This window comes from Myzus persicae, unplaced genomic scaffold (genome assembly GCF_001856785.1).
Source record: "Myzus persicae strain clone G006 unplaced genomic scaffold, MPER_G0061.0, whole genome shotgun sequence".
Classification (NCBI taxonomy): domain Eukaryota; kingdom Metazoa; phylum Arthropoda; class Insecta; order Hemiptera; family Aphididae; genus Myzus; species Myzus persicae.
In genome coordinates this window covers 142,814-162,090 of record NW_019101674.1, presented here as the reverse complement: position 1 = coordinate 162,090, position 19,277 = coordinate 142,814, and the positions used below count along the sequence as shown (strand labels likewise).

General features: G+C 30.9%; 2 protein-coding genes across 5 annotated transcripts in view; both read left to right on the top strand.

Annotated features, from left to right (window-relative positions):
* LOC111030003 (supervillin) overlaps positions 1–19,277 on the top strand; it is a 31,873-nt gene that overhangs the window by 3,173 nt on the left and 9,423 nt on the right. The window contains exons 2-21 of one of the 4 annotated variants that reach the window (XM_022309287.1): positions 9,359–9,414; positions 11,286–11,319; positions 11,421–12,164; positions 12,263–12,495; positions 13,047–13,193; positions 13,728–13,787; positions 13,927–14,314; positions 14,379–14,601; positions 14,661–14,919; positions 14,980–15,262; positions 15,365–15,516; positions 15,590–15,825; positions 16,269–16,482; positions 16,566–16,717; positions 16,805–16,976; positions 17,032–17,219; positions 17,331–17,456; positions 17,536–17,686; positions 18,222–18,470; positions 18,808–18,980. In XM_022309287.1, the coding sequence (XP_022164979.1) occupies positions 11,428–12,164; positions 12,263–12,495; positions 13,047–13,193; positions 13,728–13,787; positions 13,927–14,314; positions 14,379–14,601; positions 14,661–14,919; positions 14,980–15,262; positions 15,365–15,516; positions 15,590–15,825; positions 16,269–16,482; positions 16,566–16,717; positions 16,805–16,976; positions 17,032–17,219; positions 17,331–17,456; positions 17,536–17,686; positions 18,222–18,470; positions 18,808–18,980 (4,143 nt within the window). In that variant the 5' untranslated portion in view covers positions 9,359–9,414; positions 11,286–11,319; positions 11,421–11,427. Of the gene's footprint in view, positions 1–7,780; positions 7,842–9,358; positions 9,415–11,285; positions 12,165–12,262; positions 12,496–13,046; positions 13,194–13,727; positions 13,788–13,926; positions 14,315–14,378; positions 14,602–14,660; positions 14,920–14,979; positions 15,263–15,364; positions 15,517–15,589; positions 15,826–16,268; positions 16,483–16,565; positions 16,718–16,804; positions 16,977–17,031; positions 17,220–17,330; positions 17,457–17,535; positions 17,687–18,221; positions 18,471–18,807; positions 18,981–19,277 lie in introns of those variants that run through there. The other 3 variants (XM_022309284.1, XM_022309283.1, XM_022309286.1) reach the window with 3 other exon arrangements.
* LOC111030005 lies at positions 2,923–8,232 on the top strand. The gene is made up of 2 exons (XM_022309292.1): positions 2,923–3,234; positions 5,402–8,232. Exon 2 carries the CDS (start codon positions 5,415–5,417, stop codon positions 7,953–7,955), a length of 2,541 nt encoding a protein of 846 aa, XP_022164984.1. The 5' UTR covers positions 2,923–3,234; positions 5,402–5,414; the 3' UTR covers positions 7,956–8,232.

Here is a 19,277-nt window from a genome sequence, read left to right as displayed (position 1 = left end):
GGTAACACACTCCAATCACTGTTCAATTAATCATCATCGCTAAATACAAACTATAAATATACTTATATATATATATAATATTATTATTTATTTATTATACCAAACTAAAAAAAAAAAAACATTAATGAATGTTTGCATTAATTTATGTTAATTTTGTAATTTACCAAATAAGTACTGTAAGTACCTTACTTAGTTAATACTTAATATGTGACAATTTTTTTAATTTTTTTTTATGGTAGACTTAAGTATATATGTAATACGTTTTTGAGGTTAAAAAACATAATCTATACTTTATTAATTCCTTTTATAACTTATATTTAGTTACTTTTTTTTGGCTATGTTGTTCTGGTGTAACTTTATTCAAAATATTTCTATGTCTTAATTCTTTGGTGTAAAAAAGTACATATAATTTATTTTACTTAAATTTAGCAAATCATGTGATAAATTACTGGTATTATCATTACTTTATAAATGTAACTGATTTTTTCAATAAATCAAATTTTTGGAAAATTAATAATACTGTTATGCATGTATAGGGCTCGGAAGTTGATGACCTTAAAACAATCAAAAATTACCTAAAAAATACAAATAATTTGAAATTTGAAATGTGCCAAATCTTCAGCAGTGTAGTCATCAAGTAAACTCTCATTTGAAGTTTCTTCGCCATAGAGAATTTTCTAAATTGTTAACATTGTGTGAAATGTAGCATTTTTAACGAGTTTTTCTGTACTGGGTACTTTTTTTTCACCCCTTTACACTATAGAATTATTTTAGTAACTAACAAAGGCGTGCTCACAGGGGCAGAAAATACAGTCCCTGAACTTTTTTTGAGCAGCCGCAAATATTTTTACATAAATTATATATAGTGTACATTATGATTAAAAACAATTTTTAGAAAATATTATGTATAAACATTTTTACAACCCTTCGCCCCACCATTAAAATATCAGATTTTTGAAAAGTTTTTTCTAAATAATTAGCATAGCAATTGATAAAAAAATATCAACTTTGCTTTTTTTTCCTATTTTTAAACTACATATACTATCGGAAAATGGGCCGGCTTAATCTCATGCTGCCCCTGAAGACGAAGTCTCCATACGACTCTAGTAACCTATAATTTAACTACAATTTTGAGACATTATATTATTAGACTAACCATTGTAATCACACCAACTGTTTTTATTTTATTTAAAAAGTATTTACTTATGGTGATTCTATTGTTCACAAGTCATTACTTATGACTTTATGAGGGTTAAACTTAAACATAAAGTTGTATTTTATAATCTCAAAGTACTTTGTCATATATTCAGGCCTCTACATGAGTTTTTCTCAGTAAGGCCTAGTAATCTTTATGATATTAATTTAAATTAAATAAAAAATAAATAAAATGATGATATTATCCATATCATTAGGCGTATAGTATACACAAATCTGCATTTGATAATTTTATAAATATGTTTATGGGTTTCCTATTGTTATACTTTAACATTCTTTGTGAATTAATGATTTTGATATTAAGACAATAATAAACCAGAGAAATATGTAATGGATATTTTCAAGCAAATATTATCCCCTCAAAAAATGTAAAAGGATAATGGTAGATTAGTTGCATGTTTTTTACAAAAACAAGTTCTGCCAATTATGAATATTCTGATACTATTTCATTACAAATAAATTTGTTTAATTTGAATAGAAAGAAAAGTCGATGACTTCTATGTGGCGAGATTTGAGACAAAACAGTATACGAGTAGTTATATAATTGCATTTCTTATTGTATTTTTACTTTTACGTGTCTTCAAAAACCTTAATGATTAACTATAATTTTCCTTAAAATTACTTATACATTATAATAAATTATAATCATTAAACATAATATATTGTGTAGTTCAATATATAAGAAATATAATATAATGTCATGTATTATTTCCTATTTGTTTTGAGAAATACTAAATGTATTCTTAATTTTTATTTTTCTATAGTATTAACTATTAAGTACCATATAACATCCATACAAGTACATTTTTCAGAATTGATGCTGTTATTTAGCTAAATAAACTGTGATATTATATTTTGAAAATATTAAATTAATAGTTTGATTTGGAGTCGAAGATAAATATCTACACTGTACATAAGAATTTATAAGGTAAGTAGTTTAAATAATTAGTAACTAATTTATATTTTATTAATTTTATAAATTTAACTATCTTACTAAGTCAATATTTTAAGTATGGATGTAGTATCGAGTTCAGAAATTTAATATTATATTATAATTTACTATTCCCATTTTTTTTTTTTATTTGGGTTCCAGTTTGTTTTGATTTTGAAATGCAATTTTTATATTTCGTGTGTAAATTATACTTATAATATTGTATTAAATTAAATGGATATATTGATTTTAAATTTCATCACAAATATATTTTCTTAAAGTAAGCTAGTGTTGACTAAACTTTTTTAAATAAATAAAATATATTGTAATTCTCTATCGAAATAGATAGTTCAAAAGGTATATAAAATTCAAATGAGCAATTTAAAATTAGACACGGTTTTTTCATTTATTTCCTGAAATTTTGATAAAGCACTTTTTTTAATCGTTATGTATAGAATTTCATAAAGTATCTAATTAGTGAAATTCATCCATATTAAATAATGAACTTCTGTAACTAATTTATTTGGATTTCATACTTTGTTGTTGTCTTCAAATATTATAAATGCCTAGAACAAATCCTCTATTTTCCTGTTTTATAATTATTAAAAATAGAAATGGTATTATTGAATTTATAAACGCCTTAATTGTACTTTTATTTAAAAAAATACATTTTTTTCTCTTTAATTAGGCTTAGTAAAATCTATCGAAAATGACCCAACAATTATGCACATTACTGCACAGCGTATTCTTATAAAAATATGTTATAAGTTATAACCATAGTAGGTACGTAATTTCTGTCATTCGTGTATTTGTTTCTATATCCTAATACGTGTGCATGTGAGCTCAATGTCAAATATTACTGCCATATAGGTGATGTGATAGTAGAAGGGGTTTGTAACGATATTGGTATGGACAAGACAGAACCATGAATGCCGCAGTGTTGTTTTAGCGGTCGACCTCATTGGCGGTATTTTACTACCTTTATTTTACGTGTGTAGTAAAGTCTATTAAAACATTTTTCCCCAGAGAAAGTTAAATTAATATACATATTGGTGAGAGTGTTCTTCTAGTCAATTACAAGAGTTTTGGTAAGATTCTACATATTTATTGACTAATTTTACTATTATAATGTATCATCATATTTAGATTCAGGTAGCCTAACAAATAATGTCATATCTACAATAGATAGGTATCTAATGTTCATTATAATATCGGACTTGAGGATTTAAAAATTGAGGTCATAAACTCATAATTCGTTTTGTTATAAGTGCGATATTATCAATTTGTAATTCAACATCGTGCTTTGTGTGTTATAAATCTAATAGGTCAATAATTTTACCATAGTAGTGGAGCCGTGAAGGTAATAGCAGACGCCAATAGTTTATTCAGCTGGTTATATAACTATCCTAAAAAAATACGATATGAAATATAATTATTTTTCTATCATTCGAATACGAGGGGAGCTTAATAAGTGCATAATTTTTTTTTACGTTGGTTGTTATATAAAGTTTAAAATTATTTGCGTAAAAATAGTGTTATGTAATTAAAAATTAGATAAAAGAATAAGGGTGAGAAAAGAAAATATATTATTCTTATGTTATGCATTTCTTAATGAATTAATTATTATTATCGATTTGCTTATGACGAAGTCATGTATGTTATAATAATTTAAAAAATTAATTTTGCAATATGCTATGAATTATATTATTTTAATATTTTAATATTAATTATTTTAGTAATTTTATATGAAACTATTCTATAAACTAAATTTACTCATAAATCATAATAGGTTTTCGTGTGTATCGTAAATGACCTTAACGAAAAAATACTGCAGTATATCGTTGATTAGGGGCACTTCAACGGGTTAAAATTGTATTTTCATTGAATGTGCTTCACCAATTCCAAATTGACGCCGATTCATAACTGAGTTTCAATCATATCATATCTATGACATAATTTTATTGAATTTACTACAGATTCGTACGTTTCAAATGACAAATAATTATTATTTTCTTTAATCTACGACAGTACACTTTATATAGAATTACAATATTTTTAAATTTTCATAATACTATTCGTGTGGGTAATAGGTGCCTATATTTTATGTAATTTGATCATTTATATTACATATATACTACTTTAGGCTAAACTTAAGTTTTCGTCGTTCTATAGCATAATCGGTAATATTTTTTATAAAATAATGAAATTTAAAAATTCTATATTTAATGATAGGTATTTGCAAAAATAAAATTGCTCTTGTACTTGCGAAGTATAAACCAAAATTTACATGTGCCAAAGATCAAGCCGTATCGAAAATAATTTCTTTGTTTTTGCTGCAATATTCATAAGTAAATTACAGCGATAAAATACATGATGCGATTAGGAAAAATTGATTTGTATAAAGCAAATAGTTCAGCAGATTAACAATCATATGCGATTCCTATTAAATAATACTTAATGACTTACAAATTATTATTTTCTATTAATAGTTGTACAACAATGTTCGTATAAATTATTGATATTAAAATATTATGTTATACTTATTTATATTTCATATTATAGTTACAGACGTTACAGTTAAAATCCAATTAACTTTCAACAATTCCTTCAAATTACTTAATTTATAAAATTTTAATATTTTTTTGAGTGTAAATTGTAATTTTATTTTTTTTCAATCGATTCAACTTACTCAATTAAATACTTCTCATGAATAACTAAAAATACCAGTTTTTTCATCAGATAAAACGCTATCAAAAAAAGAAAAATTAATACTAATAAACTGTTAACTGCCTCCCCGTATATATTATGTTATCATAAAAAAAAGATGAAATTTAATTAAAATAGTCATATTGGTTACACAAATTTAAATATCTAAATATTCAACATCCTAAAATAAATCGTAATTCAATCTTAAAATAAATAATTATTTTATTTTAGTTGTTTAACCTATATTTTTCTTCTTCGGATGTTGCTTTGGACATTATAATTTCTCCTTGAATTTCCTGTTTGTTTTGATTTTCAAGGTGAAAATAGTTAACTTCACCATTTAATATGGGAATTGTGAAGTTACGTCTAGTTACGTATGTCCGTATGTGCAAATTAAAAAAAAGGGAGAGATAATAAAATAGGTCTGTGTAATATGTATTCGTATTTCGTATTGTATGTAAATTACGTCACTCTCATAATTTAAGTTAATTAAATTCTCATTAATTATATAACATTTGATGAAATAACTAAATATATTATATTTTCCAGACCATTAAAAATTATGCCAGAGCCAAATGAAAAAAATGAGAAAAATAGTCATAAAAAACGAAGACGATGGTCGCTGATTGGAATTCTATCAAAAAAAAAGAAATTGAAACAAAGTCAAGAGAGTGTGGACTTCTGTCCGTATGATGGAAAAATAAATCAAAAAGTGGCACATAACAACCACTTAAAACGTTCTACTGACTGTCTTATCGAGCAGTACACTTGTAGTCCCAGGCTAATAAGAAGATGTAATTCATTACAGTATACAAATCACATGTCCACGTATGCAAATATTAACAGCCAATCTGCATCAAACGAATGGAAAACATCACAACAATCCGTATATAGCTCTGGTTCAAGTGCTTGCTATAGTGATATCGGTGTTTATAAAAGTTGTGGAAATAGTAGCCTATTGTCGCATTATATTCAAGAAGAGAACGTACAGACACCTTCAGTTTTCAAAAATGTACCTTTTAGATGTTCGTCTGAAAACGGATATTACCAATATAAAACTAATTATAGTAGTAAACACCCTAAATCATACGTAAATCCAAACAAATTTATTGGTAAGAAGATTCCACCTCCTCCTCCCCCCAGAGACCCTAATATTACAACGGTTTATTATTTTAGAAATAATAGACTCATGTCTCGAGAATCAGACTCGACGTATTATACACGGGAATCTAATGATAATATTCCAGACAAAGTCAAGACTCTTGTCGATAAGATAGGATATCGAAATGAAAATTACACAAAAGAACCGCCGAGAAGTAGACGACCCATTCAAATCTGTGACGTGGAAACCTTGTCATCTGAATCTGAAAATTCCATACCAAAAATGCAAACCGTCGAAGAAGCACTTCAAGAACTAGAGGACATGTATAACAGTTTAGGACTGAGTGACGAGGATCTACTGGACAGAGCTGAACGGCGCGACCTTCCTACAGCACACCAAAACATGCGATACCAAAGTTCCGATGATCTGGACGGTATAACTGTTAAGAGAGTATCACCCAAGACCCGCCGGTCAGGCGTGCCAGATATTATATCCGATGATATGGCTTACAGAAGGCTGAATAAAAAAGAATCAAAACGGCAAAGTTTTATTCCAGGAAGTTTCCTGTTAGTTTTACCGACAGTTTATAATCTCGATAAAATACCTAAACCGTCGTCCGGAGAACCTGACATTACACTGGATGACGTTGTTTTCAGAAGTCAGCGACAACACCTCAACTTCCTAAAGATTTCTGATCCGCAACCGCCGTTTGGAATACCTCTAGGTCCTATCGTGAGTGCCGCCCCCACTGATTATTTGCACGCGGTGCCTGAAGGCCGTTATAAACCTTCGTTCCACCCTAGAAAAATACCGGACACTGTTGAAGACGATTTGGCATTTCGGTCTCTTAGGAAAGACCATAAGTTTAAGACTTGTATTGATTTTTCGTTCATTCAGAGAAATCGATTCAGAATTGATGACCTGATTCCCAAACTAGATAATAATAGAATAAAAAACGATACTCATTGGATTATAAAAAAAAGACCATCTGATTACAACTATAATAAACAAAACCAAACAAAACTCTCATGTGGCGATTTGGTCGATTCTATCATAGCTGACAACCAACAAAACTTGATGGTAGTCAAAATAAATCATCATAAACCAATTATGCTGACAGGATTCACTTTTAGCGAAGCCAATCAATTAAGTAAGTCGCTTTTTTGCACGAACTTATTACAGCATGAGTCTCATAAATTATGTTTAACGAATGACACTTGTATTACAAAAGATGCACCGCCGCTAAAATTAAATAAATTGACTTGTCCGTTATCGACCGAACGGAACGTAAACGGAGCATCGCCCGTTGCTTTAACGTGCTCTAAAAGTTATCACCCTGCAAATTATGCTACTGAGTATCTCAAATATGCGGCTAAGAAAACACCTAACACGTCCATGCAATTTACAAATTTGGGTTTGACGTACAAAAGCGTTGACAATAAAAATCAACCGAATTTCAGAGAGCTCATCAAACGAGAGTGCGCCCATAGGTATTTGCGGTCGACCGATAACCGGTCGAGCGATGGTTTCATGGTGGTAGCCAATAAGCGCACGCGAGACGAAAATATCAAAAGCCAATTTCTAAAAGATAACGAAGAAAATAATGCCCGTGCCTGTGCCGCAGTCATGCAACCGGCCAACGTACTCTCAGCCTGCTGCAGTGTCTCAGAGCCAAAGACCCAATGCCTATTACACGTCCCCAGCAACAGACCTACACCAGCGGTGTTCGAGTCAGCCGTCACTTCTTCCGCAAGTGCATCTGAAAACCGAACCGAGACTTCTAATACTAAACAACTTAGTAAAGACGAATCATCACCGTCATCGTCCTTATCTACCACTAGTGTGCCGTCGACAGAGTATCCAAACCGTATGCCCGGATATTTGGAGGTGTGCTTGTACATCACAATATATATTTATCAATTATTTAGTGTAAACGCGTGCGGCACTTTATTAGCGTTGATCTTTCTCATAACTTTACATCTGTGTAGACGCTTTTCGTGAAGTTATAATACGCTCTTGTACAATGTTGTTGAATTAATATTTAAGCTTTTTGTCGCTTTTTTTTTATTTATTTACTACCATAAATTATTATTATTGTTATTAATATCATTACTATTTATGTATTACACCTATATGCATATATACATATGTAGGTGCTAGGAGTAAACCAAATATTGTTGTGTACGTACGGTACGTTTAGTCAGTTTCGTAATATAATAACGCAATGTACACGCTGGGAGAAAATAAAAAACTGCACAACGCATATTAAATATTATTATTACACAGTTGATTATTTTCCTTATCCCTCCCCCTCCTTCGACATTATATCTCACTCACTCTCCGCCTGAGCAATTTAGTCTGTGCTGGCTGTTGCCGTAAAATATTATGTATATAATAGTATAATACTACCTTTATTGTAATAATATATTATGTAGTCAGTCGAAAAATAAAAAAACAAAACATATTGAGTTTCAAAAATATAATGACGGAGAATTAACATACACAAGTATGGTTTGTGTATAGATGTATTCTATGGTATGATAATTAAATTTAATCTTGACCCGCCAAATAAAGCAACACGAACAGTTTACAATGAAGACATACTACAAAGGTGTGTCATTTTGTCAAAATTAAAATAATAATAATTTTGTTTGGTACGTTATAGCAATTGTTGTAACTAATTTTTTTCATATGAGTACTATATTTTATTCAAAAATGTATATAGTTGTATCGTAGCAATCTACGATATGTATCAGCAACATTATTACAGTTATTTCTTGTTCACTGAGTTGAATTGTATTCTACTCTTAACATAGTTAACGGTCGAGTTTTAAAAATTAAGTCATTATTCTCTTGTTTTTTTGCAAGTCGTATACATGAGACATTAAATCGTCGGACGAGGTGGTTAACTTTCTTATTTTGTTCACTTTGACAATTGATTAGTGACAACTTTCTCTATATTGAATTTTCGAATTCTTCACCGTGTATATATGTATATTTTTGCCCCGAAGATATCAACAACTTGCTTTTCCTCTCTGTAATATCTACCTGCTTATGTACACCGTTTATGTGTGTACAGTAGATAGTATGCATAAACTAATTTTCAGGAATTGTTTCCCCTTGGGCCTTAAGGTTTAGAGATATGTAGTGGAAAGCCTAAATATTGTTTTTAACAACGCAGTGCACATATCATATTAATACCTTCCTACTTATATTAGTCTAAACACTAATCACACATTCTATGTATTGTCAAGCACGTGCCTATAAAAAATACTATTCCTGAATTATAATTTAACTACTTGTATTTTGTTACTAATATCTATAAGTATTATAACCTACTTATATGTACCTGTTTATTATATGATTAATTTTAAATGAGTACATGATTGTTTTTAAATTTTCAGGACGACTGGAATGTAACTTAACATTTAATATCGGAGAAACTCCAACGTATTATGATGTAAGTCAATTTAAAAAAATTAAACTTAATAATAGTTAAAGTATTAGCTCAGTAGAGTATGTATTCGTATTGTAAATCCTGCCCATATTTTTCACATTTTAGTAGCTTAATATAAACTACAATAATAGCTAGGTAATCATATTTAAAGTGCAATTATTATTCTAAAATAATTATCCTGACACATCATTACAAAAGTAATTCAACAATAAAATAAAAATAAATACAATGTAAATTAATTTGATAAATATTAAATTAGTAATTAATATTATGCTTGTGGTTTGAGATGAACGGATGAAATAATTTTACTGTTTAAATATTGTCGGTTTAGATGAAAGGTTGAAAATCTATGACGTAGTTATAAAAAATTAAGTAGGAACCTAACAACCTGTTCTACAAAATATATGTATTTTTAATAGTAAAAATTATTCGATGAATGCTTTTAATGAGAACATCGTGCGGTAACATGTTAATACTGAAATCATAAAATTTATCATTTTTTATATACAATATACCTATGGTTGTTATTCAGTATAACTATTATCAGTATTAATTACACAATAACATTTTTTTTAAAAATTGTTTATTGTATTTTACTAGATACTAACTATTGTAACAGCAACACCAACATGAAAATTAGCATTCCTTTTATTTTATTTTTCAATGTAGTGAGTGAAACCCTGAAAACTTTTACCTAAAACTTAAACATGTTACTTAAAAATAAATAAGTATTCAAAATTATTATTTACTATTTTTTAATAATTTATAAAATTGTTTTTTTCAATTCATACTAAAATTAAAATAATATTTTTTAATTGCATAATAAAATACATACACATATTATTATAATTACTATTAACGATATAATACTAAAATGTACATGCGTTTGACTTGTAAGTCATCAGTTACGAACTGTGGTTATCAAATATTATTTTGTATATTAAATCCAAAGACAATACAAACTATACTGACATTAATCAGTTAATCGTTGATTCTGAAAAAATTAATTAATTCGATTTTTTTACGTATTATATTTAATAATGTTTAGTTGTGAAATATTTTATAGTAAAAGTGTTATCTATGACAAAAACATTCTTCAATAACCATACAGTTTTTATAGTCTTGTAAAAACGTTATAAATAATGTAATGTATTTTTCAAACCTATACTCTGTAGTTATGTCTGAATGTATAGAATAACAACCATCTTTAAAAAAAAAAGTTTTACTACCTTTTTTCGAATAATATTTTGAGAATAACACCTATTTAAATAAAGTATTTTAAAATCATGGCTGCAGTAAGAAGATTAAAATAATATATTTTTATGAATTCCGGTATATTATATTAACACGGATTATTCGATTAAGCGTGCATATATATGTATATAAATATATAGATGCTGATGATGTCATAAATGTTGACAAAATAGTTTATCTTGGAATTCTTTTACCGTAATAAGTAATAATAGCAATAATATTAAAAATGTTTTAATCAACCATTGTTGTGACGAAATATTGTGGAACCGTGATAATGTTTACGATATTTTCTTTGTTTTCCAAGAGTTTTCTAGTCTATATTGTCAGATTTCACTAAAATCATTGAGCGTGTAATAGACCAAAGCTGGAAAACGCTATAGGTACCTTTCATTAATGCTAAAATGACGGTAAATCATTCGATTGTGAAGGTCTATTAAATACTGGAGGGGATCTGTTACTCTCAAACCATGTAAGGTTGCATTATTGCTGTTAGGAAAGATGTTATTCATTAATTCACGCACTTCGGTCCAGCTCAGCTAGTTGTTATTACGCGATGTAACAAACATTATAGTACGTATACATAGTGGAGTCATACTATATTGTAACTATTTTTTTTTCAGCTCAAAATGCCCTAATTATTTATCAGACTCGTATGTAAGTAATAATAGTTTTTATTCGTTCGAACAATATATTATTCCATTGAACCCGCCTAATCAAATTTCACATATCAATAATTATAATAATCATCACTGCAGCAGTAGTATGGACCACCACCGTCAACCCCACTATCTTCGCCATCAACCAAATAGTTCCAAATCTATTTTGAAAAGGAAATCTCTCGAAATAATGCCCGCCGACGAAGACGGTCCGACGCCCGCGATAAAGCCGGACATCAACGCCGACCCTAGGCTACAGCAATGTTCCTTAAAAACATCCAACCACAAGTCGTTCTGCAGACAGGGCATACTAAAAAAACAGTCGGCCAGTTTTGATGACGAGTCGACACAGAAACCTATTTTGAAAAACCGTTGTCAGTCTTGCGACGACGAGACGTTGCTCGGCAACAACTTCAACGAACTCCATTCGATTTTGAAACGGAAAACGAGCGAACCGTCGCCGGAACCGCCGTCACATGGCATACTGAAGAGGCGTGGCGAACGGGACGTCCGCCCGCTTCGGGATCGCTGTCAGGCGGCAGTGGCAGAAGAGTCAAACCGAGACTGTCCCAGGCCAATTTTGAAGAAGATCTTATCGACGGTGGCGGACGACAAGAGGCCCATCCTGAAGTCGACGTCAACGACTGACGGACCAATCAAGTGCAGTACGTCGTCCAAACGACCATCGGTCGCTCAGCGGATATCCGACTTGGAGTCCGGGGTCGTCAGAGATGCTCCCGGCAGCATCCGCGACTGCAGACTGCAGCACGCGCGTGGCGCCCGGGACCGGACGAGATTTCGCACGCAGCCTGTGACTCCCAGCGAAATCAATGCCGTTAAAAAGTACGTTTTTCAAGGTGACAATCACGCAAATATGATAATGTTATGATGACGCGCGTGTTGTGTTGTTGTGAGGTTTTATTATATATTTATCGTTCTAGAACCACTGCTGTTACTGCGCACTCGGAAAACGACACTTGTCAGATCGTAAGAAACGTTTCGACACCCGGCTGCAGCGGTCGCAGTTGGGCTGATAACGAGAATGTTGTCGCTGTGACCTTGAAGCGCGCCAACAGCGTTTCTGTGAAAACTCGCGAATTCCAGAGTATTTACGATAAGACCACTGCGGATACTTGCATCACATCATCTGATGTCAACAGTAATATCTGCACAGGTATTTATATTACTATTAGGTACTTGTCTCGTTGCCTTATCTTTTCAAACCGTTTTTTTACGATAAATTTATTTAGCCGTATAAAAAAAAGAATTAATTAATATAACAATAATAGGTAATAACGATAATAACCTGGGTACCTGAATTAGATAGCAAAAATAATCGCTGTAGAGAATAATTATTATCGTATATTTTTATAGATTTTATATTATGATATACGTGCATTGTATTAAATTAACGGATTTTTCCATGATGGGTGTTTGAACTTTTGGTTCTAAAACACATAGTATATATACCTTCGTGTATATAGATTTCGTTTTTATTGCTAACAGTTTTATTTGTAAACATGTAACGAACAATCATCAGATAACCTACTAGGTAATTAAAATACTAAAAAACACTGTTGTCAATTTGCTCTCGATTTGACTCAACCTAATACCACTATTTAATTGGGTTCATTACATATAACTGTATTATACGCATATGATAATTGCTGATATAATATTTAATAGTTTTACTGAAAATATGTATTATGTATTATGTATAAATAGCCAAAAGTAGACCTTCTAAGTATAAACAGTGCCAAGAAAAGAAGCTGAATGCTGCCAATCGTTACTCGACGCAGCCAGTGACTAACCACGAATTACAAGAAGCTAAAAATCTGAACAGTGCTAAATGCAAAAACGATGATGATAATGGTATGTCACGTACTTGTAGCAATAAGTATTATGTAAATATAACAATGATTACAATTAGCTTCAGTAGTATACTGACTATTAGTACTGTTTCTAAATAATAAACAAATATAATAATATGTACAATATTAATTTACTTCTTAGTTCTTTTACTATCAGAAATTAACATGCTGTATTAAAACTAATTTAGTTTTTTTTATTATATACCTAACGTAGTATTTTATTTTCAATTTTAATTAATTCACATTTGGCTTGATTAGAAAATCGCTATAGTTTTTATCTTCGAATCTAAAATCACAGTTAATACCTATACATAATAATGTATTATTATATTTAGATTTGAAGCCTGGTTGTTTTTCTTTAGTCTCACATATTAATTATGATTGGCAGTGATTGTATTTATGTATATTATTGTATATGTTATATATACATTGTATAGAATATTATTTTTGTAGTAATAAATATTTAACGAGAATTAATTTTTGCTTTTGCATGCTTTTTGGTGATTGTTTTTGTATTCTGCTTAAAATGTAAAAGGAAGATTGCCAAGAAGGAAATTAGGAAACTTTATAATGGATCGGCTTCGTATATTCAACGGTAACGTTTAGTTGTTTTATTCATTTGTTCAATACACTTCTTCTTCACTTCTTTCTGTTATTAATTTTTTATGCAAAAACTTACGTATTTTGTTGAACGATTTAAATAATTATTTACTTATTACGATTATGAAATGTAGGTAACACTTGTACTATTGACGTTGACAAAGTAGAGGAAAAAATATATTTAAGGAACGGGATGGCAGAATCAACAAAAAATCCAATTGAAAGTCTTAATAATGAACAATCAAAAGACAAGACGAACAAAACCACAGATATTATCGTCCAACCAAAAGACGAGACTAAAGCTGTCCTAAAAAATAAAGTCTCGTCAAAAAATAATCCGAAAAAATCCTCCGAAATTAAAGTTCAATCTAAAGATAAGACGAAAAAAAATCCTGAAATTAAAGTTCAATCTGCAAAAATGGTAAAAGAATCCGCTGACAGTGAAAATATTAAAAATCGTATTTCCCGAAATGTCGCTATAAATCGATCGTTCAACAGCAATTCGAAATTGGAATTGCTCAGGTATAAAAACAAATACACGAATAAAAAATTGTGTTTTTTTTTCAAATACAGTTTTAAATTTTAGACAAGAAAAATTTGGAACCATGACCAAAGAAAATGGAGAGTTGCCGAAACCTAAAAAGTTAGTTGAACCATCTAGTGATAATACCGATGGCACTTCGGTTGTTAACGGAGGATCTATAAAGGATAGGTTAGTAGCTTTGAAAAAGAGTGGTCAGATGGATTGGCAAAAAAGATTGTTAAAAATAAAACCAGAGGATCACGAGGTGTCAAATAATTCAATAAATGTAAGTTTACTAAAACTAATGTTTTATTAGAACAAAACCAGCTAACTGTAGTATTTTAGGTAGCTCAAGATTTACTTCGTAAGCAACTTACTAGACAAGTTAAGTCTACCGAAGAACCAGTTGAATGTGTGGATAACATTTTAGTTGATCGACTTAATCGGCTTGAAACTTCTTCTAAGGATTGGAAAAAACGAGTCGAACAAAAAGACACTTCTAATTTTACAGTAGCTGGAAAAATGCAAAATAAATCTTTACCACCTCTTACGCCTGTTCTTCTGTCAGTCACTCAGCGTTCCTCATTAGAAAAATCGTCTTCAAGTAATTCAATAAAACTTAAAAATGTTAATCAACTTTAATTAATTGTGTTTATTTATATAGGTGTAATGAAAAAGAAAATAAGCGATGAGTCTACCAAACAAATAAATGTCCGTCGAAGTCTTTCAATGTCTGACAGTAAGACAAAATCTTACCTCAATAACAAAGCCGAAAAAATACCTCTAGAAAATGGATTAAATAACATAGGAAAAGAAAAAACTGTTAACGTACCAATTATGATCGATGATGATTTCGATAAATTTTTCGGTAGTTCGATTCAGACATCGAATGACGGACAAATAGATAATGTAGATTTTGATCATTTAAAATCGTCACGATCTAATTTGTAAGTGTATTTTTATTTTCGTTATTGATAATAATTGAACATCATGAAAATAGACTAATAATAGACTTGTATGTTATGTAAAATTATATTTTTCGTTCTCAGACTCGTGCAGCGGAAAAATGTTAAATTTCATCAAAGAAAACACGAGGGGTCAAAAAACCCTTTAAAAGCATTAGCTACAAATCGTGATCTAGCCCAGCAAAAATATACAGAAAATAAATCTAATTTATTACTACAACGTAGTTTGGAAACATGTAAGTATACATTTTACTTATTTAGCATTGTGTTTCATTCTTGGAAGTCAACATTGTGGTGGTTCGTATTTAGCGACTATCAACACTCCATTGGCTCGAGAAGCTCTTGCAGCATTGGCCAGTAAAGAAGATTTTGCATCTGTAAATCTTCGGAAGTCTGGGGATTCAACTCCTACTCTATTACCACCTTACAAAGATTTGATGTTGTTACACATAAAAGGCCGACGGCGGGTTCAAACTCGTCTTGTATCTCCATCTGCAGATTCTGTCAATCAAGGCGATTCCTACGTGTTAGTCACACCTTCGCAAGTACGATTTACTTCATATTTATATTATACATTTATAATTGTAACTATTATTATTATTTAATGCCTTATAAAGGGAAAAGTACAGAATTCATTTAGTGCAAGTAACTACTATTAATACAATCTAAAAAAATAATAATAATAATGCATATTATATTATATTACGAGTATATTATACATAATAATATTATTATACTAATAACAATGATTTTTCAGAAATATTCATATAAATCGATGTTTAGCAAAAAGTAAATTATATTTATGTTGATATACGTATAAGTTAATTTTCAAAAGATATTATAAGCATATATTTAATATAATTTTACAAAAATCGGGAATCATACTTTTGGGAATATTCTGAATACCTATAGTCAATTAAACGTTATAGCAGTTCCATCTAAAACATAGTTGTTACTGGTTATACCATTCTGGTTATAATTTGTTTAGATTTTCGTTTGGATCGGAGAATATTCAAACGTTATTGAACGATCGCATGCCGCTAAAGTAGCTCAAAGCATATTTGACAAGAAAGACCTAGGCTGCAAATTTGCTAACCAGTTGTACACAATCAATTGTGATTCTTCGTTGCCCAACAGTCAACATGAAAAGAAGTTTTGGACTCTTCTGGGTGTCACGTCTAGTGAAACGTCTTCCATCAAAGGTAAGACTTAATATTCGCAATGTATCAGTCACAATTTTATTCGCTGGCAATGGTTTTTAACATTAATCGTAAATGGATATCAGGTCAAGGAGCTGGACACCCAGACGAAGATGAATTGTATGAAGCGGCCATCGTTTCCACAAACGTGGTGTACGAGGTTATTAACGATGAGCTCGTAATGTTGCCAGACATTTCGGAAACCATGGCCAAAATAGAAATACTAGATCCCTCGAAAGTGTGTAATTTTCTTATCATTCTTATCATTATGATTATTAGCCCTTTTTGCCTTCTCGTATTGCTACTGTTTTTGTTTAATTTTTAGACGTTGGTTTTCGACTTTGGTAGTGAAATATATGTGTGGTACGGCAAGAACGTGAACGTCGCCAAACGCAGGCCAGCTCTCCAGCTTGCTCGTCAGCTTTTCGACGACGGTTACGATTATTCGCAATTCGACGTTAGTCCGATCGATGTAGCCACGTGTATGGGTGACAGAAGTGAGTATCCCGATAATCTTTGTTGAGTGTTTTTACGAGTGTTTGCCTTGCGTAGATAAAGACACCGTCTACGTCAAGTCGGGAGCAAAGAGGCCTGAATGGACGCTGTTTGCCAAGATAACGCAACACATGGAGACGGTGTTGTTCCGAGAGAAGTTTGCAGATTGGCCGGATTATAGTCGGGTCATAAGATCGTCAAAGAAGAATGATGACAAAGAAACTGGAGAACATGACACCGCATGCGTTAGTCTGAATGTTATAATTTAAAACCATATAAATATAAATACAAAAATGCATTATATTAATATAATTTATTGTAAATTGTACGTTAAATATTGAAACGTTTGTCTGTAGATCGATTGGTCGACCGAAATAAATGCGTTTGACGCTGACGAGATGCTTAAAATGTCCGTCAATGAACCCGATTTGGTTCTGGAAGGTAGTCATCTCGGTCGTGGGTCCTCGTACTACGATAAAGAGGTGAGTTTGTGGACTTAAAAAATGTATGATATCATGTGCTATATAGTGTTAAATCAATTCTATGTTCTCATCATTGAAGACTTTACGGGAGTTTGTCATAAACACCATGGAGGTGACCGTATGGCATGTTCGAGAATTCGACAGTACGGAATTGGGACCCAAATCTGCCGGTCAGTTTCACAGCGGCGACTCATACATTATTCGGTGGACGTACAACGTTTCTATTCAAGGTACGTATGTGCAATGCATGCTCTTTTTGTGATATAGTTGTATAGAACCTACTTAAAATACCTAATATATCGGTGGCCACTGATATAAAAATATTCCCAGTTTTATAAATAATCACCCCACGGCTAAACTCTGTATGAGAATAAATGTTTGTATTGTGCACCTGGTGAAGCATGTATCAAATACAATTTTCAAGTTATTACACACCTTTATATTTATAGATAACATTTATAAATCTAGTATCCAATATATCTTTTTGTTCTGCAAATGTATACAATATTTAAAAAAAATGAATATTTTAATCTACGGTAGATAAAAATACCTTTAACTTTGTTGCGTTATGCATGAAAAAGTTTTTAGTTTATGCATAGAATATAATTAACACGTAATGTTTGAGTCTGGCCAACGCTTGAATGGCCTTGATTTAAATTTTAGGCTATTTTTGATTACTATGATATACGTTGGTGTGTATAAGATATCAATATATAATATAATATATAATCAACTGTATTTTAACTTCAAGTCGATCACCCACAGGTAGAGAACTCAGCGGATTGCCGTCCCGTCGCATGGTCACTTCTGGTAGAAATCGCTGCGCATACTGGTATTGGCATGGACGTGACGCTACTCAAAACGATCAGGGTGCAGCCGCTCTGTTGACCGTACAACTAGACACAGAACAGGGACCGCAGTTGAGAATTGACCAGGGTCACGAACCGCCGGCCTTTTGGAATCTGTTCAAGGGGACGGCAATTGTTTACCGTGGCAAGAGACACGGGACGCCAAGTAATTATTAATTCATTGTTATTATATTAAATTTAATGGGTTGATTCAATGTTATTTTACAATAAATTATAAACCTGGTCGTTTCTATTTAAAATTGTACGTGTTTCTTATCTGGAGGATGGCGTATTATTTGTTTTTAAGTATGGATTTTTTTATATGGATGTAGTGTGCTGGTACCAATACAAATTGTACCATTTTAAGGATAATATTTTTGACAATAATACATATAGAAAAACTCGATTTGAAATCTAATTCCCTTCTGAGAGACTGCTCACGGAGTCACGAATCACGATGTATAATTTATGAGACGATTGTAATCAAAATACACCAATTTCAGGCACTTGGCGTCTATTTATGGTCCACGGGGCAAATGAGAGCGAAGCCCATTTAACCGAGGTACTGTGCTCTACAACGCAATTACGTAACCAAACGTCGTTTATTCTTCTCAACTCTGAAAACGGTACAGTTTTCATTTGGCATGGAAACGGATCTTCAGATGCAATAAGAGAGGTATGTTCGTTTCTACAATGTTCGGTTTGACATATGATGATTTTTCACCAATTATTCAAATTTGTTTTTATTTAGTACGCACTATTTAGATTTGAATTAGTAACGGACAAGTTAATAGTTACTAGCAATACATAATTTTTATTTTTTAATCGTTCTATATAAATATAGAAGTATTTACTGATATATAGTTCCGAGTCAATCTTGATTCTCGAGTATCTAGTATTTTTTTTTTTTTAGTATTCTTTTATATATGAGTTATGGCTTATGTTAAAATTTAAATTAGTTGTTTAATATATT